Source organism: Ornithorhynchus anatinus, chromosome 1 (genome assembly GCF_004115215.2).
Source record: "Ornithorhynchus anatinus isolate Pmale09 chromosome 1, mOrnAna1.pri.v4, whole genome shotgun sequence".
NCBI lineage: Eukaryota > Metazoa > Chordata > Mammalia > Monotremata > Ornithorhynchidae > Ornithorhynchus > Ornithorhynchus anatinus.
Window position 1 is genome coordinate 38,268,312 of NC_041728.1, and position 22,224 is coordinate 38,290,535.

The 22,224-nt window shown below is 54.0% G+C and overlaps 2 protein-coding genes across 4 annotated transcripts in view; one reads left to right on the forward strand and one right to left on the reverse strand.

The window, feature by feature from the left end:
• Positions 1-1,007, reverse strand: part of AREL1 (apoptosis resistant E3 ubiquitin protein ligase 1) — a 48,787-nt gene extending 47,780 nt beyond the window's left edge. For all 3 annotated transcript variants that reach the window (XM_029067097.2, XM_029067102.2, XM_029067091.2), the window contains exon 1: positions 957-1,007. The gene's annotated coding sequence lies outside the window, so the exon portion shown is untranslated. The remainder of the gene's footprint in view (positions 1-956) is intronic.
• Positions 1,008-1,249: 242 nt separating this feature from the next.
• FCF1 (FCF1 rRNA-processing protein) lies at positions 1,250-21,916 on the forward strand. Its single transcript, XM_029073471.1, has 8 exons — positions 1,250-1,323; positions 4,310-4,377; positions 7,908-7,979; positions 9,510-9,658; positions 11,062-11,134; positions 13,610-13,697; positions 15,165-15,259; positions 20,987-21,916. Exons 1-8 carry the CDS (start codon positions 1,321-1,323, stop codon positions 21,033-21,035), a joined length of 597 nt encoding a protein of 198 aa, XP_028929304.1. The 5' UTR covers positions 1,250-1,320; the 3' UTR covers positions 21,036-21,916.
• The last annotated feature ends 308 nt before the right edge of the window (positions 21,917-22,224 follow it).

A 22,224-nucleotide genomic window follows, 5' to 3' on the forward strand; every position in this document is an offset into this window, starting at 1 on the left:
CCAAACTCCTCAACGGAGACCAATTCGGCGATGGTGTCTCCTCCCAAGCGCCCAGCACAGTGCTCAGCACACAGTAAGCGCTCCATACCCCTCACTGGAGACCAATTCACTAATAGTGCTCCCTCCCAAGCGCCTAGCACAGTGCTCAGCACCCGGTAAGCGCTCCAAACTCCTCAATGGAGACCAATACAGTGATGGTGACGGCTCCCAAGCGCTTAGCACAGTGCTCAGCACAGAATAAGTGCTCCATACCCCTCACTGGAGACCTATTCACTAACAGTGCTCCCTCCCAGGCGACCAGCACAGTGCTCAGCACCCAGTAAGCGCTCCAAACTCCTCAATGGAGACCAATTCACTAATAGTGCTCCCTCCCAAGCGCCTAGCACAGTGCTCAGCACCCAGTAAGCGCTCCATACTCCTCAATGGAGACCAATACAGTGATGGTGACGCTTCCCAGGCGCTTAGCACAGTGCTCAGCACCCAGTAAGCGCCCCATACTCCTCAATGGAGACCAATACAGTGATGGTGACGCTTCCCAGGCGCTTAGCACAGTGCTCAGCACCCAGTAAGCGCTCCATACTCCTCAATGGAGACCAATACAGTGATGGTGGCGCCTCCCAAGCGCCCAGCACAGTGCTCAGCACAGAGTAAGCGCTCCATACACCTCACTGGAGACCAATTCACTAATAGTGCTCCCTCCCAAGAGCTTAGCACAGTGCTCAGCACCCAGTAAGTGCCCCATGCTCCTCAATGGAGACCAATACAGTGATGGTGACGCCTCCCAGGCGCTTAGCACAGTGCTCAGCACAGAGTAAGCGCTCCATACTCCTCACTGGAGACCAATTGGCTAATAGTGTCCCCTCCCAGGCGTCCAGCACAGTGCTCAGCACCGCGTGAGCGTTTCCTGCCCCTCCGGAGGCGGGGGGGAGGGGGAGGAAAAGGTCCCGCGGCCTCACCCTGCGGGCTCCGGCCCAGCGTCCCGCGGCGCTCCCGCTCCCTCCGCCGCCACTTCCGGTCCTCCGAGTCGGGGCAGCCTCACTTCCGGTCCCCGGGGCGGAGGGAGGAGGAGGGTCGGGGCAGAACCACTTCCGGTCCGCGGGGTCGGTGCAGCCTCACTTCCGGTCCCCGGGGCGGAGGGGGGAGGACGATCGGGGCAGGACCACTTCCGGTCCTCTGCGTCGGGGCAGCCTCACTTCCGGTGCCCGGGGCGGAGGGGGGGTCGGGGCAGAACCACTTCCGGTCCCTGGGTTGGGGGAGGAAGTGACGTCAGGGGCCTACCGGAAGCGGGCCGAGAAGCCGAGCCGCTACGACGAGCCCGTCATGGTGAGGGACGGGGCGAGGCCGCGGGGCCCTTTTGACTCTAAATAAGAATAACGGGGGCGGTAAGCGCTGACTCTGTGCAGAGCACTGTGCTAAGCGCTGGGGGAGACCCAGGGTCATCAGGTTGGTTCCCCCCCCCCCCCCCCGTGGGGCTCCCAGGCTGCCTCCCCATTTTGCAGATGAGGTCACTGAGGCCCAGAGAGGGGAAGGGACCGGCCCGAAGTCACCCAGCTGATAAAGGGGCGGAGGCAGCAGATAGAGACCATCCCTGCCCATGCATCCATGCAATGGCATTTATGGAGCGCCGACTGTGTGCAGAGCACTGTGCTGAGCGCTTGGGATGGACAAGTGGGCAACAGACACACTCCCTGCGCATTCATCCATTCAGTAGCATTTATTGAGCGCTGACTATGTGCAGAGCACTGTGCTAAACGCTTGGGATGGACAGTTGGGCAAAAAATAGAGACCCTCCCTGCCTAATCATTCATTCAATAGCATTTATTGAGCGCCGACTATGTGCAGAGCACTGTGCTGAGCGCTTGGGATGGACAGTTGGGCACCAGAGAGAGACCCTCCCTGCCCATTCATCCTTGCAATAGTATTTACTGAGTGCTCACTGTGTGCGGAGCACTGTGCTAAGCGCTTGGAATGGACAGTTGGGCAACAGAGAGAGACCATCCCTGCCCATGCATTCATTCAATAGCATTTATTGAGCGCCGACTATGCAGAGCACTGTGCTAAGCGCTCGGAATGGACACTTTGGCAGCAGGTAGACCATCCCTGCGCGTTCATGCATTCAGTAGCATTTGTTGAGCGACGACTCTGTGCAGAGCACTGTGCTAAGCGCTTGGATTGGACAGTTGGGCAGCAGATAGAGACCATCCCTGCCCATGCATTCATTCAATAGCATTTATTGAGCGCTGACTGTGTGCAGAGCACTGTGCTGAGCGCTTGGAATGGACAATTCAGCAACAGAGAGAGACCATCCCTGCCCATTCATCCATTCAGTAGCATTTATTGAGCGCTGACTATGTGCAGAGCACTGTGCTAAACGCTTGGGATGGACAGTTGGGCAAAAAATAGAGACCCTCCCTGCCTAATCATTCATTCAATAGCATTTATTGAGCGCCGACTATGTGCAGAGCACTGTGCTGAGCGCTTGGGATGGACAATTGGGCAACAGAGAGAGACACTCCCTGCCCATTCATCCATTCAGTAGCATTTATTGAGCGTTGACTATGTGCAGAGCACTGTGCTAAGCTCTTGGGTTGGACAGTTGGGCAACAGAGAGAGACCATCCCTACACATTCATCCATTCAGTAGCATTTATTGAGCGCTGACTATGTGCAGAGCACTGTGCTGAGCGCTTGGAATGGACAATTCAGCAACAGAGACCATCCCTGCCCATTAATCCATGCAATAGTATTTTACTGAGCGCTCACTGTGTGCAGAGCACTGTGCTGAGCGCTTGGAATGGACAGTTGGGCAACAGAGAGAGACCCTTCCTGCTCATTCATTCATTCAATATCATTTATTGAGCGCTGGCTGTGTGCAGAGCACTGTGCTAAGCGCTTGGAATGGACACTTTGGCAACAGGTAGACCATAGACCATCCCTGCGCATTCATGCATTCAATAGCATTTGTTGAGCGACGACTCTGTGCAGAGCACTGTGCTAAGCGCTTGGAATGGACAGTTGGGCAACAGATAGAGACCGTCCCTGCCCATTCATTCATTCAGTAGTATTTATTGAGCGCTTCCTATGTGCAGGGCACTGTGATAAGCGCTTGGAATGGACAGTTGGGCAACAGATAGAGACAATCCCGGCCTAATCATTCATTCAATAGTATTTATTGAGCGCTGACTAGGTGCAGAGCACTGTGCTAAGCGCTTGGAATGGACAATTGGGCAACAGATAAGAGACGATCCCTGCCCAATGTCAGGCTTATTTTTTTAATTTTCATTACCCTATCTATTTTGTTAATGAAATGTACATCGCCTCGATTCTATTTAGTCGCCATTGTTTTTACGAGATGTTCTTCCCCTCGACTCTCTTTATCGCCATCGTTCTCGTCTGTCCGTCTCCCCCGATTAGACCGTGAGCCCGTCAAACGGCAGGGACCGTCTCTATCTGTTGCCCACTTGTTCATCCCAAGCGCTCAGTACAGTGCTCTGCACATAGTAAGCGCTCAATAAATACTATTGAATGAATAATCGAGGGAGACGGACAACGGAACAAAAACAAGGCAACATGATCACGATAAATAGAATGAGGGGGAGGTACGCCTCTTTGACAAAATAAACAGGGTAATAAAAAATATATAGAAATGAGCACAGTGCTTAGGGGAGGGGAAAGAGCAGAGGGTGGAGGGGGTCAGTGTGGGAAGGCCTCCTGGAGGAGGTGAGCTCTCAGGAGGGCTTTGAAGGGGGGAAGAGACTTAGTTTGGCGGATTCATTCATTCAGTAGTATTTACTGAGTGCTCACTATGTGCAGACCACTGTACTAAGCGCTTGGAATGGACAATTTGGCAACAGATAGCGACAATCCTTGCCCACTGACGGGCTCACGGTCTAATCGGGGGAGACAGACGGACAAAAACAACACAACTTAATCTCGATAAATAGAGTCAAGGGGGTGGACACCTCATTAACAAAATAAATAGGGTAATAAAAATATATACCAATGAGCACAGTGCTGAGGGGAAGGGAGAGGGGGAGGAGCAGAGGGAAAGGGGGCTTTGCTGAGGGGAGGTGACGAGGGGCAGAGAGGGAGCAGAGGGAAAAGGGAAGCTCAGTCTGGGAAGGCCTCCTGGAGGAGGTGAGCTCTCAGCAGGGCTTTGAAGAGGGGAAGAGAGTTTGGCGGAGGTGAAGAGGGAGGGCGTTCCGGGACAGCGGGAGGACGTGGGCCGGGGGTCGACGGCGAGACGGGCGCGAACGGGGGACCGTGGGGAGGCGAGCGGCCACGTCTAACCCCAGCCCTCCTGTTTCCAGGGGAAACAAAAGAAAGCAAGGAAATACGCCACTATGAAACGGATGCTCAGCCTCCGGGACCAAAGACTGTAAGTAGGCCGGCCCCGTCTTCCTTGTAGGAGCAGTCAGTCGGTGGTATCTGTTGAGCGCTTGCTAGGTGCAGAGCACCGTCCTAAGCGCTCGGAAGGGGACCAAAGTTGGTAGGCACGTTCCCTGCCCGCCACAGGCTGGCAGTCAGTCAGTGGTAACCGAAGAGCCGGGGTGGGTTCGTTCATTCGGTCGCATTTATTGAGCGCTCACTGTGTGCGGAGCGCTGTACTGAGCGCTTGAGAAAGCGCAGCGATAATGTTAGTGTTTGTTAAGCGCTTGCTATGTGCCGAGCACTGTCCTAAGCACCGAGATAGATACAGGGTCGTCAGGTTGTCCCACGTAGGGCTCGCAGTCTTCATCCCCTTTTTACAGATGAGGGAACTGAGGCCCAGAGAAGTTAAGTGACTTGCACGAGGTCACCCAGCCGACAAGTGGCGGAGCCGGGATTAGAACCCATGACCTTCTGACTCCCAGGCCTGGGCTCTAGCCGTGACACATCAATAAAGAGCGACGTTCCCTACCCACAGCGAGCTCCCAGTCTAGAGTGGGGGAGACAGACATCGGTACGAGTAAATAAAATTACAGATACGCGCATAAGTCCTTCGGGGCTGGGGGCGGGGAAGAGTAAGGGGAGCAAGTCACGGAGACGCGGAAGGGAAGGTGAGGACAAGTGGGACTTAGTCTGGGAGGGCTTCTTGGAAGAGATGGGCCCGCAATTTATTCATTCCGTCGTATCTGTCGAGCGTTTACTGTGTGCTAAGCACTTGGGAGAGTCAGTATAGCATCATATTCCCTGCCCACAGTGAGCTCACACTCTAGAAAGGGGGAGAGACGTTAATATAAGTAAATAATTACAGATATATTCAGATCTATCCGTATGTGCTGCGGGGAGGGGAGGGAGGATGAAAGAAGAGCAAGGGTGAACGACGCAGAAGGGAGCGGGAGGAGAGGAGGGCTCAGTCTGGGAAGGCTTCCTGGAGGAGAAGGACAGGCTTTGAAGTGGGAGAGAGCAATTATCTGTCTGATAGGAGGAGGGAGGGCCTGCCGGGCCAGAGGCAGGAGGTGGGCGAGAGGTCGGCGGTGAGATTCACGAGATGGAGGCGCGGAGAGGAGCGGAGCGTGCGGGTTGGGTCGGAGTAGGAGACCAGCGAGGTGAGGTAGGAGGGGACGAGGTGGTTAAGCGCTTTAAAGCCAGTGGTGAGGAGTTTTTGCTCGATGCTGAGGTGGCTGGGCAACCCCTGGAGTTTCTTGAGGAGGGGGGAGACGTGGTCTGAATGTTTTTGAAGGAAAATAATTCCGGCACCACAGTGGAGTAGAAAGAGACAAGAGGCAGGGAGGTCAGCAGAGAGGCCGATGCAATAATCAAGGCGGGATCGGATGAGTGCTCGCGTTAATGTAATAACAGTTTGATCGGAGAGGACGGGGCGGATTTTGGCGATGCCGTGAAGGTAGAACTGACGGGATTTAGCGACGGCTAGACCGCGGGAGGAACGAGAGAGAGGAGTCAAGGATAATACCCGGGTTACGGGCTTGAGAGACGGGAAGGACGGCGGTGTGGTCAGCGGTGATGGGAAAGCGAGCGGGAGGACGGGGTTGGGGTGGGAAGATAAGTTCGGTTTTAGCCGTATTGTCTGAGCCTCTGATAAGGCTTCGAATAACCCTTCGGTAAGGCTTTGAAGGTGGGGGGACAGTAATCGTCTGGCGGATTTGGGGCGGGAGGGCGTTCCAGGCCAGAGGCAGGACGTGGCCCGGGGGTCGGCGGCGAGACGGGCGAGGCGGACGCGCCGTGAGAAGGTCAGCGCTAGAGGAGCGGAGCGGAGCGTGCGGGCCGGGATGTAAGAGAGAAGCGAGGTGAGGTAGGAGGGGGCGAGGTGGTGGAGGGCTTTAAAGCCAGGGGTGAGGAGTTGTCATTTGATGCAGAGGTGGGTGGGCGATTACTAGAGTTTTCTGAGGAGCGGGGTGACACGTCCTGAATGTTTTTGTCGAAAAATGATCCGGGCAGCAGAGCGGAGTGTGGACTGGAGCGGGGAGAGACGAGGCCCGGAGGCGCTGATGCAGTAATCCAGGCCTGGGAGAGGATGAGCGATTGTACTGGCATGGTAGCAGTTTGGATGGAGAGGAAAGGATGGATTTTAGTGATGTCGCGAAGGTGGGGCCCACAGGATTTAGCGATGGACGAAATGCGTGGGTCGAGTGAGAGAGAGGAGTCAGGACTCGGTTAGAGTCTGTTAGATTTGGCAAGACCGGGGTTGTGGGGAAGGCTACTGTCTCAGCCAGTCAATTGTTTTTATCGAGTTCTTGTTGTGTGCAGAGCGCCGTACTGAGCGCTTGGGAGAGTACAGTATAGCAGAACACATTCCCTGCCCGCAAGGAGCTTACAGTCTAGTGGGAGACAGACATTAATATAAAGAAATAAAAGGACAGCTATGTACAAAATTGCCGTGGGGCTCGGAGGCGGTATGAATAAAGGGAGCAGGTCAGGGCGACGCAGAACGGAGTGGGAGAAGAGGAAAGCTCAGGGGAGGCCTCTGGGAGGAGCTGGGCCTTGGTTAAGGCTTGGAAGGGAGGGAGCGTAATTGCCCGTCGGACACGAAGAGGGAGGGTGTCCCGGGCCAGAGGCAGGGCGTGAGTGAGAGATCGGTGGGCAGATGGGGGGGATGGAGGGTACAGCGAGTAGGTTGGCATCAGAGGAGCCAAGTGGGCGGGCAGGGTTTTGGTAGGAGGGTAGCGAGGTGAGGTAGGAGAGGGCGAGGGGATTGAGGACGTTAAAGCCGAAGGTGAGGAGTTTCTGTTGGATGCGGAGGTGGATGGGCAACCCCTGGGGGTTCTTGAGGAGCGGGGAGACACGGCCTGAACGTTTCTGTGGAAGAATGATCCGGGCATCAGGGTGGAGTGGGGAGAGACAGGAGGCCGGGAGGTCAGCAAGGAGGCCGGCACAGGAATCGGGGCGGGGAGGGGCGAGTGAGTGGACTGATGCCGTTGCAGTTTAGGTGGAGAGGAGAGCGTGGATTTTAGCCGTGTTTCGAAGAGCGAAAGACGGGACGTAGTAACGGAGTGAACCAGGGCTATCCAAGGTTGCCGTAGTGGGCGGGAGTGCCGTCTCAGTGGATCCTGGGGCCCGGAGGGCATCAGAGGGAAGAGAGTGGGTAGGCGCAAGCCATCTGAGGAGTTCGGACAGGAAGATCGTGCTTCTGCAGGAAGATTGGACAGGGCTTTCGAGGCAGGGGAGGCTGGCGAATGTCTGAAAGGGGCGGGAGGGACTCACCAGGGTGTGAGTGGTTGGATAGAGCCAACAGCATTAGGTTCCGGGGACTATTTTTTCTTTCCCTCCCGGGTTACACGTGTTTGGCTAAGTTCTCCTCATCCCGGCCACCTCCTCTCTGGGGTAGAAGGTGGCAGAGACTCTGAAATAACCCATCCTTTCCCCGCCGGGTCCTGAAGATATTTGCCCTTCCCTCAGGGGGCGGAGGTCATCTGTTTGCATGATTTTTTTCCTTCCCCGCCCGTAATTTACTTTATGTCCTTCTAGGAAAGAAAAGGATCGGTTGAAACGGAAAAAGCCCGTGAAGAAAGATCCCAGTGCTCTGAAGGAAAGAGAAGTGTAAGTTCCGACGGAAAGTTCCGGAAGGGGCGTGCGGAGCCGTGGCCACGGCTCTTTCCACCCTGCCTTCGGGCGCGTGGGAGAGGGAACCCCAGCATTTAGGAAGGAGATCCCGGGGCAGGAATTCAAGGAGGTTAAGATCGTGAACCCCATGTGGGACTGTGTCCAACCTGATCAGCTTGTAGCCACCCCCGCACTTGGCATGTAGTAAGCGCGTTAACAAAGACGACAGTTATTATTATCCAGGGGCCCTCTCCCTTCAAACACTCTTCCCTGTGAGGAAAGGAGAATGACTTCAGTAAGGTCAATAAGGAAGCGCAGTGCTCCGATGGAAAGAGCGTGGGTCTGAAAGTCCGAGGAACTGCGTTCTAATCCCGGCCACTACGTAATAATAACTGGTATTTGTTAAGCGTTTACTATGTAATAATAATAATAATAATGTTGGTATTTGTTAAGCGCTTACTATGTGCCGAGCACCGTTCTAAGCGCTGGGGTAGACACGGGGGAATCAGGATGTCCCACGTGGGGCTCACAGTCTTAATCCCCATTTTACAGATGAGGTAACCGAGGCACAGAGAAGCTAAGTGACTTGCCCACAGTCACACAGCTGGCAAGTGGCAGAGCTGGGATTCGAACTCATGACCTCCGACTCCAAAGCCCGAGCTCTTTCCACTGAGCCACGCTGCTTCTCAGGCACGGTACTAAGAGCTGGGGTGGATACAGGCAAATCAGGGAGAACACAGTCCTTGTCCCGTGTGGGGCTCATGGTCTCCATCCCCGTTTTACAGATGAGGGAACTGAGGCACAGGGAAGTGAAGGGACTTGCCTGCTCTGTGACCTCAGGCAAGTCACGACGCTTCCTCCGTGCATCATGTCTCAACATGGCTCAGTGGAAAGAGCCCGGGCTGGGGAGTCCGAGGTCATGGGTTCGAATCCCGGATCTGCCACTTGTCAGCTGTGTGACTGTGGGCGAGTCACTTCACTTCTCTGTGCCTCAGTTACCTCACCTGTAAAATGGGGATTAACTGTGAGCCTCACGTGGGACAACCTGATTCCCCTGTATCTACCCCAGCGCTTAGAACACTGCTCTGCACATAGTAAGTGCTTAACAAATACCAATATTATTATTATTATTAAGTCTCTCGTATCTGGAACACGGACTGAATGGCTGGAAAATGGGAATTCAATACCTGATCTCCCTCCTGCTTGGACTCTGAGCCCCATGGGGGACCTGAAGATCGTCTCTCTATACAGTGCTTGACACACGATAAGTGTGATAACCCGCATCGTCGTGGTTCTTATTAATCTTGCTCGGGAGAAGTGGTTTCTGGGATTTTCCCAGTGGCCTCGTCTTCCAAGTTTATTGAGCTTTTGGGAGTAAAAGGAAATGGGGCTTTGAGGCGTCCCTGCCTAGCTGAAGGGGTATTTCTCTGGAGACTTAGCTACCATCCTCAGGCAGGGGACCGCGCCTGGGGAAACGTTGCGCAGAACGTCGGATCGCTTCATTTCTATCCCTCTGTGTGTCTCCAGCCCCCAGCATCCGTCCTGCTTATTCTTCCAGTACAACACCCAGCTGGGACCCCCGTACTACATCCTCGTCGACACCAACTTCATCAACTTCTCCATTAAAGCCAAACTGGACCTGGTGCAGTCAATGATGGACTGCCTGTATGCCAAATGTGAGCATCGTCTCGGGAGCCCGTTGGCGGCCGGACACCTCACGTGCATCTTATTCCGCGCTCCATTTATTAGTGATTCCTCCCTCCTCCTCGGGTTGAAGCTCGTCCCCTAGGGCGACCGTGAGAACGCGGATGCGAGGAAAACGGGAGCTGGTTTCAGAGGAAATCTATCAGTTGTATCTGTCGAGGGCCTGCTTTGGGCCGAGCACTGTACTAAGTCTGGGAGAGAACAGCACGATCCCGGCCCTCTTACAGACGAAAGGGGAAGACCCGCTAAAATCATTTCCAGGCAGGGGGAAGAAGGAGAAGGGGGGACACGTGCTTGAGCTAGTGCTGTAGTTATCGGGCACATGAGGAAAATAAATTAGGTTCTTGGTTCACCTGGGGTTGGGGGGGGCATAGAAGTGGCAAAGGGGTGGTTTGGGGGCTCTGTCATGGGGAGATGAGGCATTAGTCCAAGAAGGCCTCCTTGGGTGTGAGTTGGAAAGCCAGGGGCAGTTCCAGGGGGAAGGGTCCGGAGCAAGAGAGTTGGTTGGAGATGAGAGAGATGAGAAGGAGCCACACGGCGTCGCGAGACGCAGCATGGCGAAGGGGATAGAGCCCGGGCCTGGGGGTCAGGAGGTCGTGGGTTCGAATCCCGGCTCTGCCACTTGTCCGCCGGGTGACCCTGGGCAAGTCACTTCACTTCTCTGGGCCTCGGTTCCCTCGCCCGTAAAATGGGGATTGAGACTGTGAGCCCCACGTGGGACAGGGACCGTGTCCAACCTAATCTGCGTGTATCCACCACAGTGCCTGCCACATCGTTAAGCGCTTAACAAACACTATCATTACTAATTATTACAAGGAGTAGCCTGAGAGGAATGAAAAGTCAGGAAAACGTCCTGGCAGACGAATTGTCTTCGAATAGATTTCCAAAAGGGAAAAGATATGAGCCCTTTTCAGTCAGTCAGTCAGTCGTATTTATCGACCGTGCTTATTGCCTGCAGAACACTGTACTAAGCACTCGGGAGAGTACGATGTCGCGGATTTGGTCTGGGCACTTCCTGCCCACAGGCGCTTATAGTCTAGACGGTGAGACAGACGTTAACATAAATTTCGGGCGTCAGTGCGATTATTTGGGCCTCTTCCATTTTGGCGGGCAAACTATAAAGAAACAAGTCTCTCCTAATGCGTTAGGAAAAGACGTTTTCCAGCTGAGCCGAGGTGGGTTTTACTGCCGCTGTGATATCTACGAGCCGGTGAACGGATTTGAAGGCATCCCAGGTTGTTTAGAGAGTCCTACTCCGCCCAGATTCGCCGAGTTCAGCCGTAAGGAACAGGCTCGCCGATCGGGAGGAAGAACTGTACATTTCCCGTGACCCTCCGGTCCTGCTCGTATACTGACGGGAATTTTATCCTGGCAGGTATCCCCTGTATAACCGACTGCGTGATGGCCGAAATTGAAAAACTGGGGCAGAAGTACCGAGTGGCCCTGAGGTGAGTCCAAACTTCGGGGACCGGAGTGTGCTGAAGCTTCCTTTTTATCTCTGTCTATCCTCTTCCTGCTCCTAATTTTCTCATTGTGTTAGTTTCAAATAAAAACTCTTTAAGCCCCTTGCCACCCCCCCCCCCCGCCCCCTGCCAAAAAAGTCAGGTTTTCCCAAAAACTAAGTTAGCTACAGTTCATTTTGGTATCATTAGATGGATTTGGCATCTTTCAGATGCACCCATTGTCTTTCAGATTACAGCCAGGGCCGGCCACATTAGAGGTAATACAGATATCGTTGAAAGGGACATTGCCTTGAAGTTACCAAGAGAAAAAAGCCGGATTGTGGCTCTGATTGTGGAGGTTGGGAGGCTGAGATGGCTAAACAGTTCAGCTGCCTTTCTTCAGAGTGCCCACTGCTCACTCTCCAGTTGCTTTCAAACATGCTCATGTCTCCCTTCTAAATAAACCCTCTCTCGACCTCCAGCGATCGCCCGGTTTCCCTCCTCCTGTTCCTCTCTAAACTCCTTGGGTGAGTTAGCTCCACTTTCTCTCCCTGACCTCCTTCCAGTCTGACTTCCGCCCCTTTCACTCCCCAGAAACCGCCCTCTCTGAGGTCACCGATAACCTCCTCCTTGCCAAAACGAACGGCCTCTGCTCCGTCCTAACCCTCCTCCGCCTCCTCTCAGCTGCCGTCCACACCGTGGACCACCCTCTTCTCCGGGAAATCTCATCTAACCTTGGCTCCCCTGACACTCTCCTCTCCTGGTTATCCTCCTATCTCTCTTGGACAGGCTCCTCCTCTGCCTCCCACCCTCTAACTGGGGGTCCCCAGAAGGTTCAGTTCTGGGTCCCCTTCACCACCCACTCCCTTGAAGAACTCATTCGCCCCCCCGGCTTCAACTAGCATCTCTCTGTGGGTGATTCCCAAATCTTGCTCTCCAGCCCTCACCTCTCTCCTCCGTGGTCGTTCATTTCCTCCTGCGTTGGAGACCGCTCTTCTAGGGTGTCCTACCAACCCTTAAACTTAACAGAACTCCTCTACTTCCCCTCCCAACCCTGCCTTTCCCATCTTTCCCATCACTGAAGACACCGCCGCTTTTCTCTGTCGCTCACAAGCCCCTCACCTTGGCGTTTTCCTTGACTTATCGCTCACTCGGCCCACGTATTGGGTGTGTCACTGCATCCCGTCGGTCCTACCTTCACTATGCCTTGAAAATCTGCCCTTTCCTCTCTACCCAAATGCATTCAGTCTTATTTATCGAGTGCTTACTGTGAGCAGAGCACGCTTCCTTACCGCATCTTCCTCCTCGTTGTCCTCCTTGCCTTCAGCCCCTCCCCACCCCAGGCCTTCCTTCACTGCAGCAGGATGGCCTAGGGGAAAGAGCACGGGCCTGGGAGTCGGAGGTCCTGCTGTCTCCTCCCCGTCCCGCCACCGACCTGCTGGGTGACCTTGGGGAAGTCACTTAACTTCTCAGTACGATTGACTGACCTCAGTGACCTCAGTCTGTAAAATGAGGATGAAGACTGTGAGCCCCCGTGGGAAAGGGGACTATGTCCAACCTGATTAACCTGCGTCTTCCCCAGCGCTTAGAACGGTACTCGACACATAGTAAGCGCGTGATGGGTACCATTATTATTATTAATTGATTACCGTTCACTCTGCTGGCCCGTTCCTTTAAAAACCGTTCAGTCCGTGTCTCCCCACTCAGGAACCCCCGGTGGTTGCCCATCTACCTCAAACGGAAGCTCTTTACCATTCTCAGTAAGGCCTCAGTCAGCTCTTGTGCTCAGTAAATAATTCCTTTACTAACACCGCTCTCCGTCTCCTACTTTACCTCATTTGTCGGTACATTCCATCGCATTTATTGAGCGCTTACCGTGTGCCAAGCCGAGTCCCATTATAACCGAGCCCCCAAACTCCGCCCTTCTAACGCCCACCTACTCACCGTTCCTCGATCTCGCCTAGGGGACTGACAACTCTTCGCCCGCGTCCTCTGTCCCGGAATTCCTTCCCGCTTCGCGTCCGCTTCACGTTCACTCTCCCTACCTTCAGAGCCCGACTAAAATCCCCTCTCCTCCACGAAGCCTTCCCCGCCTAAGCCCTCCTTTTCCCAACTCCCTCTCCCTCCTGCGTCACCCACGCACTAGGACCGGTGTCATTTCCCTCTGGGCTGGGAATGCGTCTACCAACTCTGTTATATTGGACTCTCGCAAGCGCTTAGCAAAGTGCTCTGCACACAGTATGCTCTCAATAAATACCACCGATTGATTTAAGTATTTGATGCCCGACCTCCGGCGCTTATGTCTGTATCCCACGGTTTATTTTAATGTCTGTCTTCCCCTAAAGACGGTTGAGCTCCTCTTGGCGGGAAATGTGTCTCTCAACTCTGCTGTATTGTACTCTCCCAAGCGTGTGTTACAGTGCTCCGCCCACAGGAAGCGCTCACTAAATACCCCCTGCTGATGGCTTCGTAATCTCTTAGGATTGCCAAGGATCCACGGTTTGAACGTTTGCCCTGTTCTCACAAGGGGACGTATGCGGACGACTGCTTAGTCCAGAGGGTCACTCAGGTAACTTCTCGGGAAATCGCAACTTCTTTTCCGCGCGAGTGAGTACACGAAGGGGTCCCCGGGCACGGACTGAATCCCGGGGAGGGCTGGGAAGTGGAGAAGGCTCCACTATCGCAACCGAAAGCGGTCATGAATGAAGGTAAATATGCCCTCCTGGGGACCCATTTCTGGATTCCTCCCGAGGACTAAGGAACGAGGTTTTCTGGAGCGTGTCACACGAACCCGGAGAATATCGAGAAGTGGCGTGGCCTGGTGACTGGAGCCCAGGCCTGGGAGTCAGAAGGTCATGGGTACTAAACCCGGTTCGGCCACTTGTCTGCTCTGTGTCCTAGGTCAAGTCACTTCACTTCTCTGGCCCCCAGTCACCTTGTCTGTAAAATGGGGATGGAGACGGAGAGCCCCACGTGGGGCAGGGTCACGTGTCCAACCCAGCGCTTAGTACAGCTCCCAGGCACGCGGCGAGCGCTTAACGAATACCCTAATAATAATAATTGGGGTCGGGTGGGGGAAACGGTTGGACTTTTGAGTTGAATTAGCTTTTGGGTTCCTTTAAGATGATGAAGATGGTAATTAGTGTAAGTCATTTCTTTCCTTTTAAATCAGGACTTCCTTCTTCGTTAAGTCAAGTTTTCCCACTCCTCAGAAAGGTGTCAGACACAAAGCGGGCGCTCGATCGGTCGAAAGTGGGGCTGATACTCGTGGCAGTAAAAATAATAGCTGTGGTATTCATTAAGCACTTACTATGTGCCAAGCACTGTTCTAGGGACCGGGGTAGATACAAAGTAATCAGGTCAGACACAGTCCCCGTCCCACGTGGGGCTGACAGTCCTAATGCCCATTCTTTACAGATGAGGAAACTGAGGCATAGAGACGTGAAGTGAGTTGTTCAAGGTCATCGGCAGGTACCACAATTATCATGAACATCGTCATCAGTGTTATTATTCAGAAGAGATCCCTGGGGTGAAAGCAATTGGGAAAAGTAAAAGCGTTCTTCAAGAAACAGGGCGTCGTTAGGATTTTCCAAACCCAGGTACATGGTTCTGAGTAACTTTGGTAAGAAATGGGGTCTCCGACCGTGACTCAGGAACCGAGCTTGTAGGAGGGTCGCAGTGGCAAGAAGAGTTTTCAGAGAGCAGTTGTGTGGCAAATCGGAGAGCTTCTCATTTCTATAGCTCTTTCATTCATTCATCCAGTCGTATTTATTGAAGGGAAGGCGTTCCAGGCCAGAGGCAGGACGCGGGTTAGGGGTCGGCGGTGAGGTAAGCGAGACGGAGGCGAAACGAGAAGGTTGGCCGTAGAGGAGCGAATTACGAGGACTGGGTTGAAAGCGAGGCGCTTTTAGTTACAAGGACGCAATCTGCTCTCGACCTCGGTGGATGTCCAAGTGAGAGCGTGTGAGAGAATCTCTGCCGGCCCCGCTCCGGCTTTAACGTAGAAAGTCTCATCTCCCGCCTCTGTCTCTTCCAGCACAAATGTTACATCGTGGCCACGGTGGACAGGGAGCTGAAACGAAGGATCCGGAAGATTCCCGGCGTTCCCATCATGTACATTTCCAACCACAGGTAGGCGATTTCCTTAAAACCCCGGGTTAGCGGGCTCCGATCCCGATGCTGGCGTCGTGGGAAACAATCGTAGAAGGTCTTCCCTGATTTGTAAGTATGTGGGCAAAGACGAGGCCAGACGCCACCTTCGTAAAGCTCACACCCTGTTCTCTTATACCGCCAGAGTCGTGTCCGTACAGAGCCTTCCGTCAAGAAAAACCCGCACTAGTGGTACCCCCCCCGTTGGGAGACTTGTGCGCTGCATTCATTCACTGTCGTGCTTATTGAGAGCTTACTGTGTGCAAAGCTCTGTACTGAGCACTTGGGGAAATATATAACAGTAGACAGACACGTTGCACTTGTGCGTCTTCAGTGCGGCACGTGATCCCACCCAAGCTCGGGTCGCCAGAGGGAAGTCACCCTCTGCGTCTATTTTGTTCGTTTATGGGGTTTAAGCCCTTACTATGTATCAAACACTGTTTTAAGCGTTAGGGTAGGTAGAGGTCAGGTGGGTTGGACACAGTCCCTGTCCCCCCTGGGGTTCCCTGTGCATGCTTCCCTGGGACTGAACTCGTCTGGACTGATGAAGCGATCGATTTGATCAAGGAGCTGGCTGCTTCCATGTTTTGAAGAGGTGTAAATTTAGCTCTGTGGACTTCCCTTCATTTTGCGAAGGCTGAGGTGGCTCCCTCAGTCTGCTGCCCGCGTTATCTTTCTACAGAAACGCTCTGGGCAGGTCACCCCCTTCCTCCAAAATCTCCAGTGGTTGCCCGTCAACCTCCGTATCGAACAAAAACTCCTCACTCTTGGCTTCAAAGCCGTCCATCCCCTTGCCTCCTCCTACCTCCCCTCCCTTCTGTTCTCCTCCAGCCCGCCCCGCACGCTCCGCTCCTCTGCTGCCGCTCACCTCCTCACTGGGCCTCCTTCTCGCCCGTCCCGCCGTCCACCCCGGCCCACGTTCTACCTCTGGCCTGGAACGCCCTCCCTCCCCACATCCACCAAACAATCACACTTGCCCCCTTCAAAGCCCTACTGAAGGCTCACCTCCTCCAAGAGGCCTTCCCAGTCCTTCATTCACTCATTCAGTTGTATTTATTGAGTGCTTACCGTGTGCAGAGCACTGTACTAAGTGCTTGGAAAGTACAATTCAGCAATAAAGAGAGACAATCCCTGCCTACAGTGCGCTTACAGTCTGGGGGCCGGGGAGAGGCAGACATCAAAACAAGTAAACAGGCGTCATTAGCATCAAGATAAAATAGAATTATGGATATATTTACATCAAAACAAGTAAGCAGGCAATATAAATAAATAGAATTATAGACATGTGCATATGTACACAAGAGCTGCGGGGCAGGGAAGGGGAGTAGAGCAAAGGGAGCGAGTCAGGGCGATGCGGAGGTGAGGGGGAGCTGAGGAAAAGGTGGACTTACTCTGGGAAGGCCTCTTGGAGGAGGTGAGCCTTCAGCAGGGCTTTGAAGGGGGAAAGTGAGGATATGAGGAGGGAGGGCATTCCAGGCCAGGAGTCGACGGCGGGACGGGCGAGATGGAGGCCCAGTGAGAAGGTAAACGGCAGAGGAGCGGAGTGTGCGGGCTGAGCTGGAGAAGGAGTTAGGGGAGGGGAGGTAGAAGGGGGCCAGGGATGGACTGCTTTGAAGCCAAGAGTGAGGAGTTTTTGCTTGATGCGAAGGTTGACGGGCAACCACTGGAGATTTTAGAGGATGGGGATGACATGCCCAGAGCGTTTCTGTAGAAAGAAAATCCGGGCAGCAGAGTGAAATATAGACCACAGTGGGGGGTGACAGGAGTTTGGGAGATCGGAAAGGAGACTGATGCAGTAATCCAGTCAACCGAGGGTGAGGGTACTAATGCGGTAGCGATTTGGATGGAGAGGAAAGGGCAGATCTTGGCGATGTTGTGAAGGTGAGACCGGCAGGTGTTGGTGACGGATTGGATGTGTGGGGCGAATGCGAGAGCGGAGTCGAGGATGACACCAGCTTGGCGGGCCTGTGAGACGGGAAGGACGGTAGTGCCGTCCACAGGGACGGGAAAGTCAGGGAGAGGACAGGCTTTGGAAGGGAAGATGAGGAGCTCTGTCTTGGACATGTTGAGTTTTAGGTGGCGGGCGGACATCCAGGTGGAGACGTCCTGGAGGCAGGAGGAGATAACGAGCCTGGAGGGAAGGGGAGAGAACAGGGGTGGAGATGTAGATTTGGGTATCATCCACATAGAGATGATGGTTGAAGCTGTGGGAACGAATGAGTTCACCAAAGGAATGAGAAGGGGACCAAGAGCTGACCCTTGAGGAACCCCTACAGTTAGTGGATGGGAGGGGGAGGAGGAGACCGAGAATGAACGGCCAGAGAGAGAACCGGAGAACCGGGAGAGGACGGAGTCCACGAAGCCCAGGATAATGTGTGGAGGAGAAGAGGATGGTCGGTGTCAAAGGCAGCCGAGAGATTGAAGGGGATCAGGATGGAGTAGGAGCCATTGGATCTGACAAGAAGGAGGTCATGGGTGTCCTCTTAGAGGGCGGTTTCAGTGGAGTGGAGGTTTGCCGGGCAGAGAAGAGGGCAGAATTAAGGCAAGAGAAGGACAGACTTAAAGTGGACAAGGTCGGCCTGGTGTTTAGATTTCCGCCAGCAGCGTTCAGCGGCTCGAGCGTAAGAGCGAAGGAGGCGGACAGCGGAGGTGACGCGGGGCTGTGGGTTAGCGGTGTGAGAGCGACGAAGGAATAGGAGAGCGAGTGAGTTGAGTTCAGAAGAGAGGGTGGAGTTGAGAGCATCTCTTTGGTCATGTGGTTAGGGAGGCTAGTTCATTCATTCAATAGTATTTATTGAGCGCTTACTATGGGCTAAGTGCTTGGAATGAACAAGTCAGTAACAGAGACGGTCCCTGCCGTTTGACGGGCTTACAGTCTAATCGGGGGAGACGGACAGACAAGAACAGTGGCAATAAATAGAGTCGAGGGGAAGAACATCTCGTAAAAACAATGGCAACTAAATAGAATCGAGGCGATGGACATTTCATTAACAAAATAAATAGGGTAATGAAAATATATACAGTTGAGCAGACGAGTACAGTGCCGAGGGGATGGGATGGGGCTTAGTTGGGGTGTGATGGGCTGAGAGAATAGGATGGGGTCGAGAGAGCAGAGGGCTCTGTGGGGGAATAGTACAGCTTTACGGGGAGGAGGAGCGTGAGAGAGAAGCTTGTGGTCAGAGAGAGTAAGCCCCCACCTTTTCCTCAGCTTCCCCTCCTCTCTGCGTCACCCCGACTCGCTACCTTTGCTCTGTTCCCCTCTCCCCGCCCTACAGCACTTGTGTATATATGCACATATCTATAATTCTATTTATATTGATGCCCGTTTACTTGTTTTGATGTGTATAGATCTGCAATTCTATTTATTTATATTGATGCCTGTTTATTCGTCCTGATGTCTGCCTCCCCCCTTTCAGACTGTAAGCCCGGTGTGGCCAGGGATTGTCTCTTTATTGCTGAACTGCCCTTTCCAAGCGCCTAGTACAGTGTTCTGCACACAGCAAGCGTTCGTAAATACGATGGAATGACTGTGAGAATGCCGCTGTCAGTCGGTCAGTCGTATTTATTGAGCACTGTACTGAGCGCTTGGGAGAGTATAATAGTATAACAGTCATTTTCCCTGCCTACGATGAGGTTACAGTCTAAGGCGGGGACGGACATTAATATAAATAATTATAGATATGTACATAAGTTCCGTGGGGCTGGGAGGGGGATAAATAAAGGGAGCAGGTCAGGGAGTGGGAGAAGAGAAAAGGAGGGCTCAGTCAGGGAAGACTTCTCGGTGGAGACGGGCCGTCGATAAGGCTTCGAAGCGGGGACGAGTCAGTGTCGGTCGGATAGGAGGAGAGAGGGCGTTCCAGGCTGGAGGCGGGACGTGGGCGAGAGGTCGGCGGCGAGCTGGACGAGACGGAGGGACGGCGAGGAGGTTGGCATGAGAGGAGTGGTGAGGGTGGGCTGGGGAGGAGGCAGGTGGTGGCCTTTATGGCTCTGAGCCTCGTGGAACCGAAAATTCTGTGTTTCTAGCCACGGTGCCGTACCGGCCCTATGTGGTTTTACTGCTTCATCTCTCCTGCTTGGGTCTTTTGCCTGTCCTTTATATACTTAGAGGGTGAGCCCCTGTGGGATCGAGGACTGCCTCATCCTGAGCCATCTTTTTTTTTGGTCCCCCATTGCTGAGGACAGTCCTTGACAGACAATCAACACTTAATACACAGTGAGTACTTAAAGTCACCGCTATACGCATGGCAAGTTGGATGCAGTCCCTGTCCCATCTTGGGGCTCGCAGTCTTAATTCCCATTTGACAGATGAGGTAACTGAGGTCCGGAGAAGCGAAGCGACTTGCCCAGGGACACGCAGCAGACAGGTGGCGGAGCCGGGATTAGAACCCAGTTCCTCTGTCTCCCGGGCCTGGGCTCTAGCCAGGAGGCCGTGCCACTTCTCCGGGCCTTGCCAGTCCTTGTCCAGAAGGCAGAGGGGCTCAGGATCCAGGCTGGTTCTTGGGTAAGGCACTAGACTCGTGCTATAAATAAAGGTTCCTCCACATTCATTCATTCATTCATTCAATAGTATTTATTGAGCGCTATGTGCAGAGCACTGTACTAAGTGCTTGGAATGGACAATTCGGCAACAGATAGAGACCATCCCTGCCCGTCGACGGGCTCACAGTCTAATCGGGGGAGACAGACGGACAAAAACGAGACAACTTCATCGCAATAAATAGAATCGTGGGGATGTACACCTCATTAACAAAATAAATAGGGTCGTAAAATGAAAAGGGTAATAAAAATAAATACAAATGAGCACGGTGCTGAGGGGAAGGGAGAGGGGGAGGAGCAGAGGGAAAGAGGGGAAAGGGGACTTAGCTGAGGGGAGGTGAAGGGGGGCAGAGAGGGAGCAGAGGGAAAAGGAGAAGCTCAGTCTGGGAAGGCCTCTTGGAGGAGGTGAGCTCTCAGTCGGGTTTTGAAGAGGGGAAGAGAGTTAGTTTGGCGGAGGTGAGGAGGGAGGGCGTTCCGGGACGGGGAGGACGGCCGGGGGTCGCCGGCGGGATAGGCGAGAACGGGGGACGGCGAGGAGGTGGGCGGCGGAGGAGCGGAGCGTACGGGGTGGGCGGTGGAAAGAGAAGGGAGGAGAGGTAGGAGGGGGCAAGGGGATGGAGAGCCCTGAAACCCAGAGTGAAAAGTTTTTGTTTCGTGCGGAGGTTCATAGGTAACCCCTGGAGGATTTTAAGGAGGGCAGTGACATGCCCAGAGCGTTTCTGCAGGAAGATGAGCCGGGCAGCGGAATGAAGAATAGACTGGAGCGGGGAGAGGCAGGAGGAAGGGAGATCAGAGAGAAGGCTGACACGATAATCCAGCCGGGATATTATGAGAGCCTGTACCAGTACAATGGCCGTTTGGGTGGAGAGGAAAGGGCGGATCTTGGCGATCCTGTAAAGGGGAGACCGGCAGGCTTTGGTGACGGATTGGATGTGGGGGGTGAATGAGAGAGCTACATCTGCTTTTCCGCTCCTGAACTCACCCAGATTCCCGAGTTAGGGGGTCACATCCCCTCCGAGCTCTCCCTGCGAGGCAGTCTCTGTTTTGCCCTGACCTTATGCCTAGGGGGAGGAAGGAAGGGCTACATCACTCACGCAGTCAGCGCTCAGTAAATACCCTGGACGACGACGATGGGCCTTCTTTAACACTGTTTTCGTTTTTCGCCAAACCCAGGTACAACATCGAAAGAATGCCAGACGACTACGGAGCTCCACGGTTCTAACTTCCCGAAGCGTCGGTTCACCTCTCTGTGACGGTCCCGTGGCCCCCGAAATGTGGCAAATTCCATTCCTTTCCCACCCTCCCTCCCCACTGGGGCCGTTGTTCGTTCCTCCTCGCTTCTCTTCCGAGCTCTCTTTTGCCCCGTGGTTGAAGGCCCCGCTTGGATTTCCTTTGCGTCTAGCGGAAGCCAAATCTATTTCGAGGGAACTGCAGACCGAAACGTTCCCCGCCGGGGAACGGTGTTTGGCCTCAACCGTCCCGGAGGTGTCCCTTTCCCCGCCCGAGCCTCTCTTGTGGTGGTTCGGGACCGCCCGACTTTGTAAAACTGGCAACCGGCACAGAGTTGTGGGGTTGAGCGATGAGCTCATCTAATGACCAAGAATGGTTCCTGATGACATTCCTCCCAGCTGTCTTGGATTAAGAGCTCCAGATCCCGGCCTACGCGTAGCCCGAAGCGGTGGAAAATTTTAAAAGAAAACCAAAAACAGAAGCCATCGCTCCTTCTACGCATCCACGGCCACTGACCCTGTTTCGGCTTCTGCGGAAATTCCGCGGACTGGCTCTGGATTCGCATCGTTCTTCCCCTGCGTTGTCATCCCACGGCCGCTCGTCCTTTAAATTCACAGTAGGTCTCATCCTAGTTTCTCAGCTAGTAGCTGACCGGTCCTGTCCGTTTTGCAACGGCTTCTACCGGACGTCCGGTTTCTCCTCCCTGTCCTTTTCCCTCCCCCGAATCAGGTTTCCTAACGGCGCCGTCTCCTAAGCGGGGAGGTCCCGGGTTCCCAAAGGATCTTGACGTGATCCTTTTGTGCTTTTTACTTCTGTCCCCTTGACCCCTCTCCAAATAAACGAACACTTATTCCGGAAACTTTTAAATGCGAAGGAGCGACTGTAATGCCTTGAGTTTCTTTACTGCTGTAAAAGAAATCCAGAACGCACTGATCACTTCATTTGTCCTCACCAGTTTGCTAAGGCAGAGAGAGAGTGAGTGATTGGAAATAGTCACAGGAGGGTTGAGTGATCTGCCCAAGTCTCGCTGTCACAGCCGGGCCTGGAACGCCAACTCTTTCCGCTGGGTAAGGAAGCAGCGTGGCCTAGCGGTTAGAGCACAGGCCCGGGAGTCAGAAGACCTGGGTTCTAATCCCCGCTCCGTCGTTTACCCGCTGTGTGACCTCGGGCCGGTCACTTCA

Coding starts and splice junctions, on each gene's coding strand:
- FCF1 (XM_029073471.1), top strand. Junction 13,698..15,164: donor TAGTCCAGAGGGTCACTCAG/GTAACTTCTCGG, acceptor TGTCTCTTCCAG/CACAAATGTTACATCGTGGC. Junction 15,260..20,986: donor ATGTACATTTCCAACCACAG/GTAGGCGATTTC, acceptor CGCCAAACCCAG/GTACAACATCGAAAGAATGC.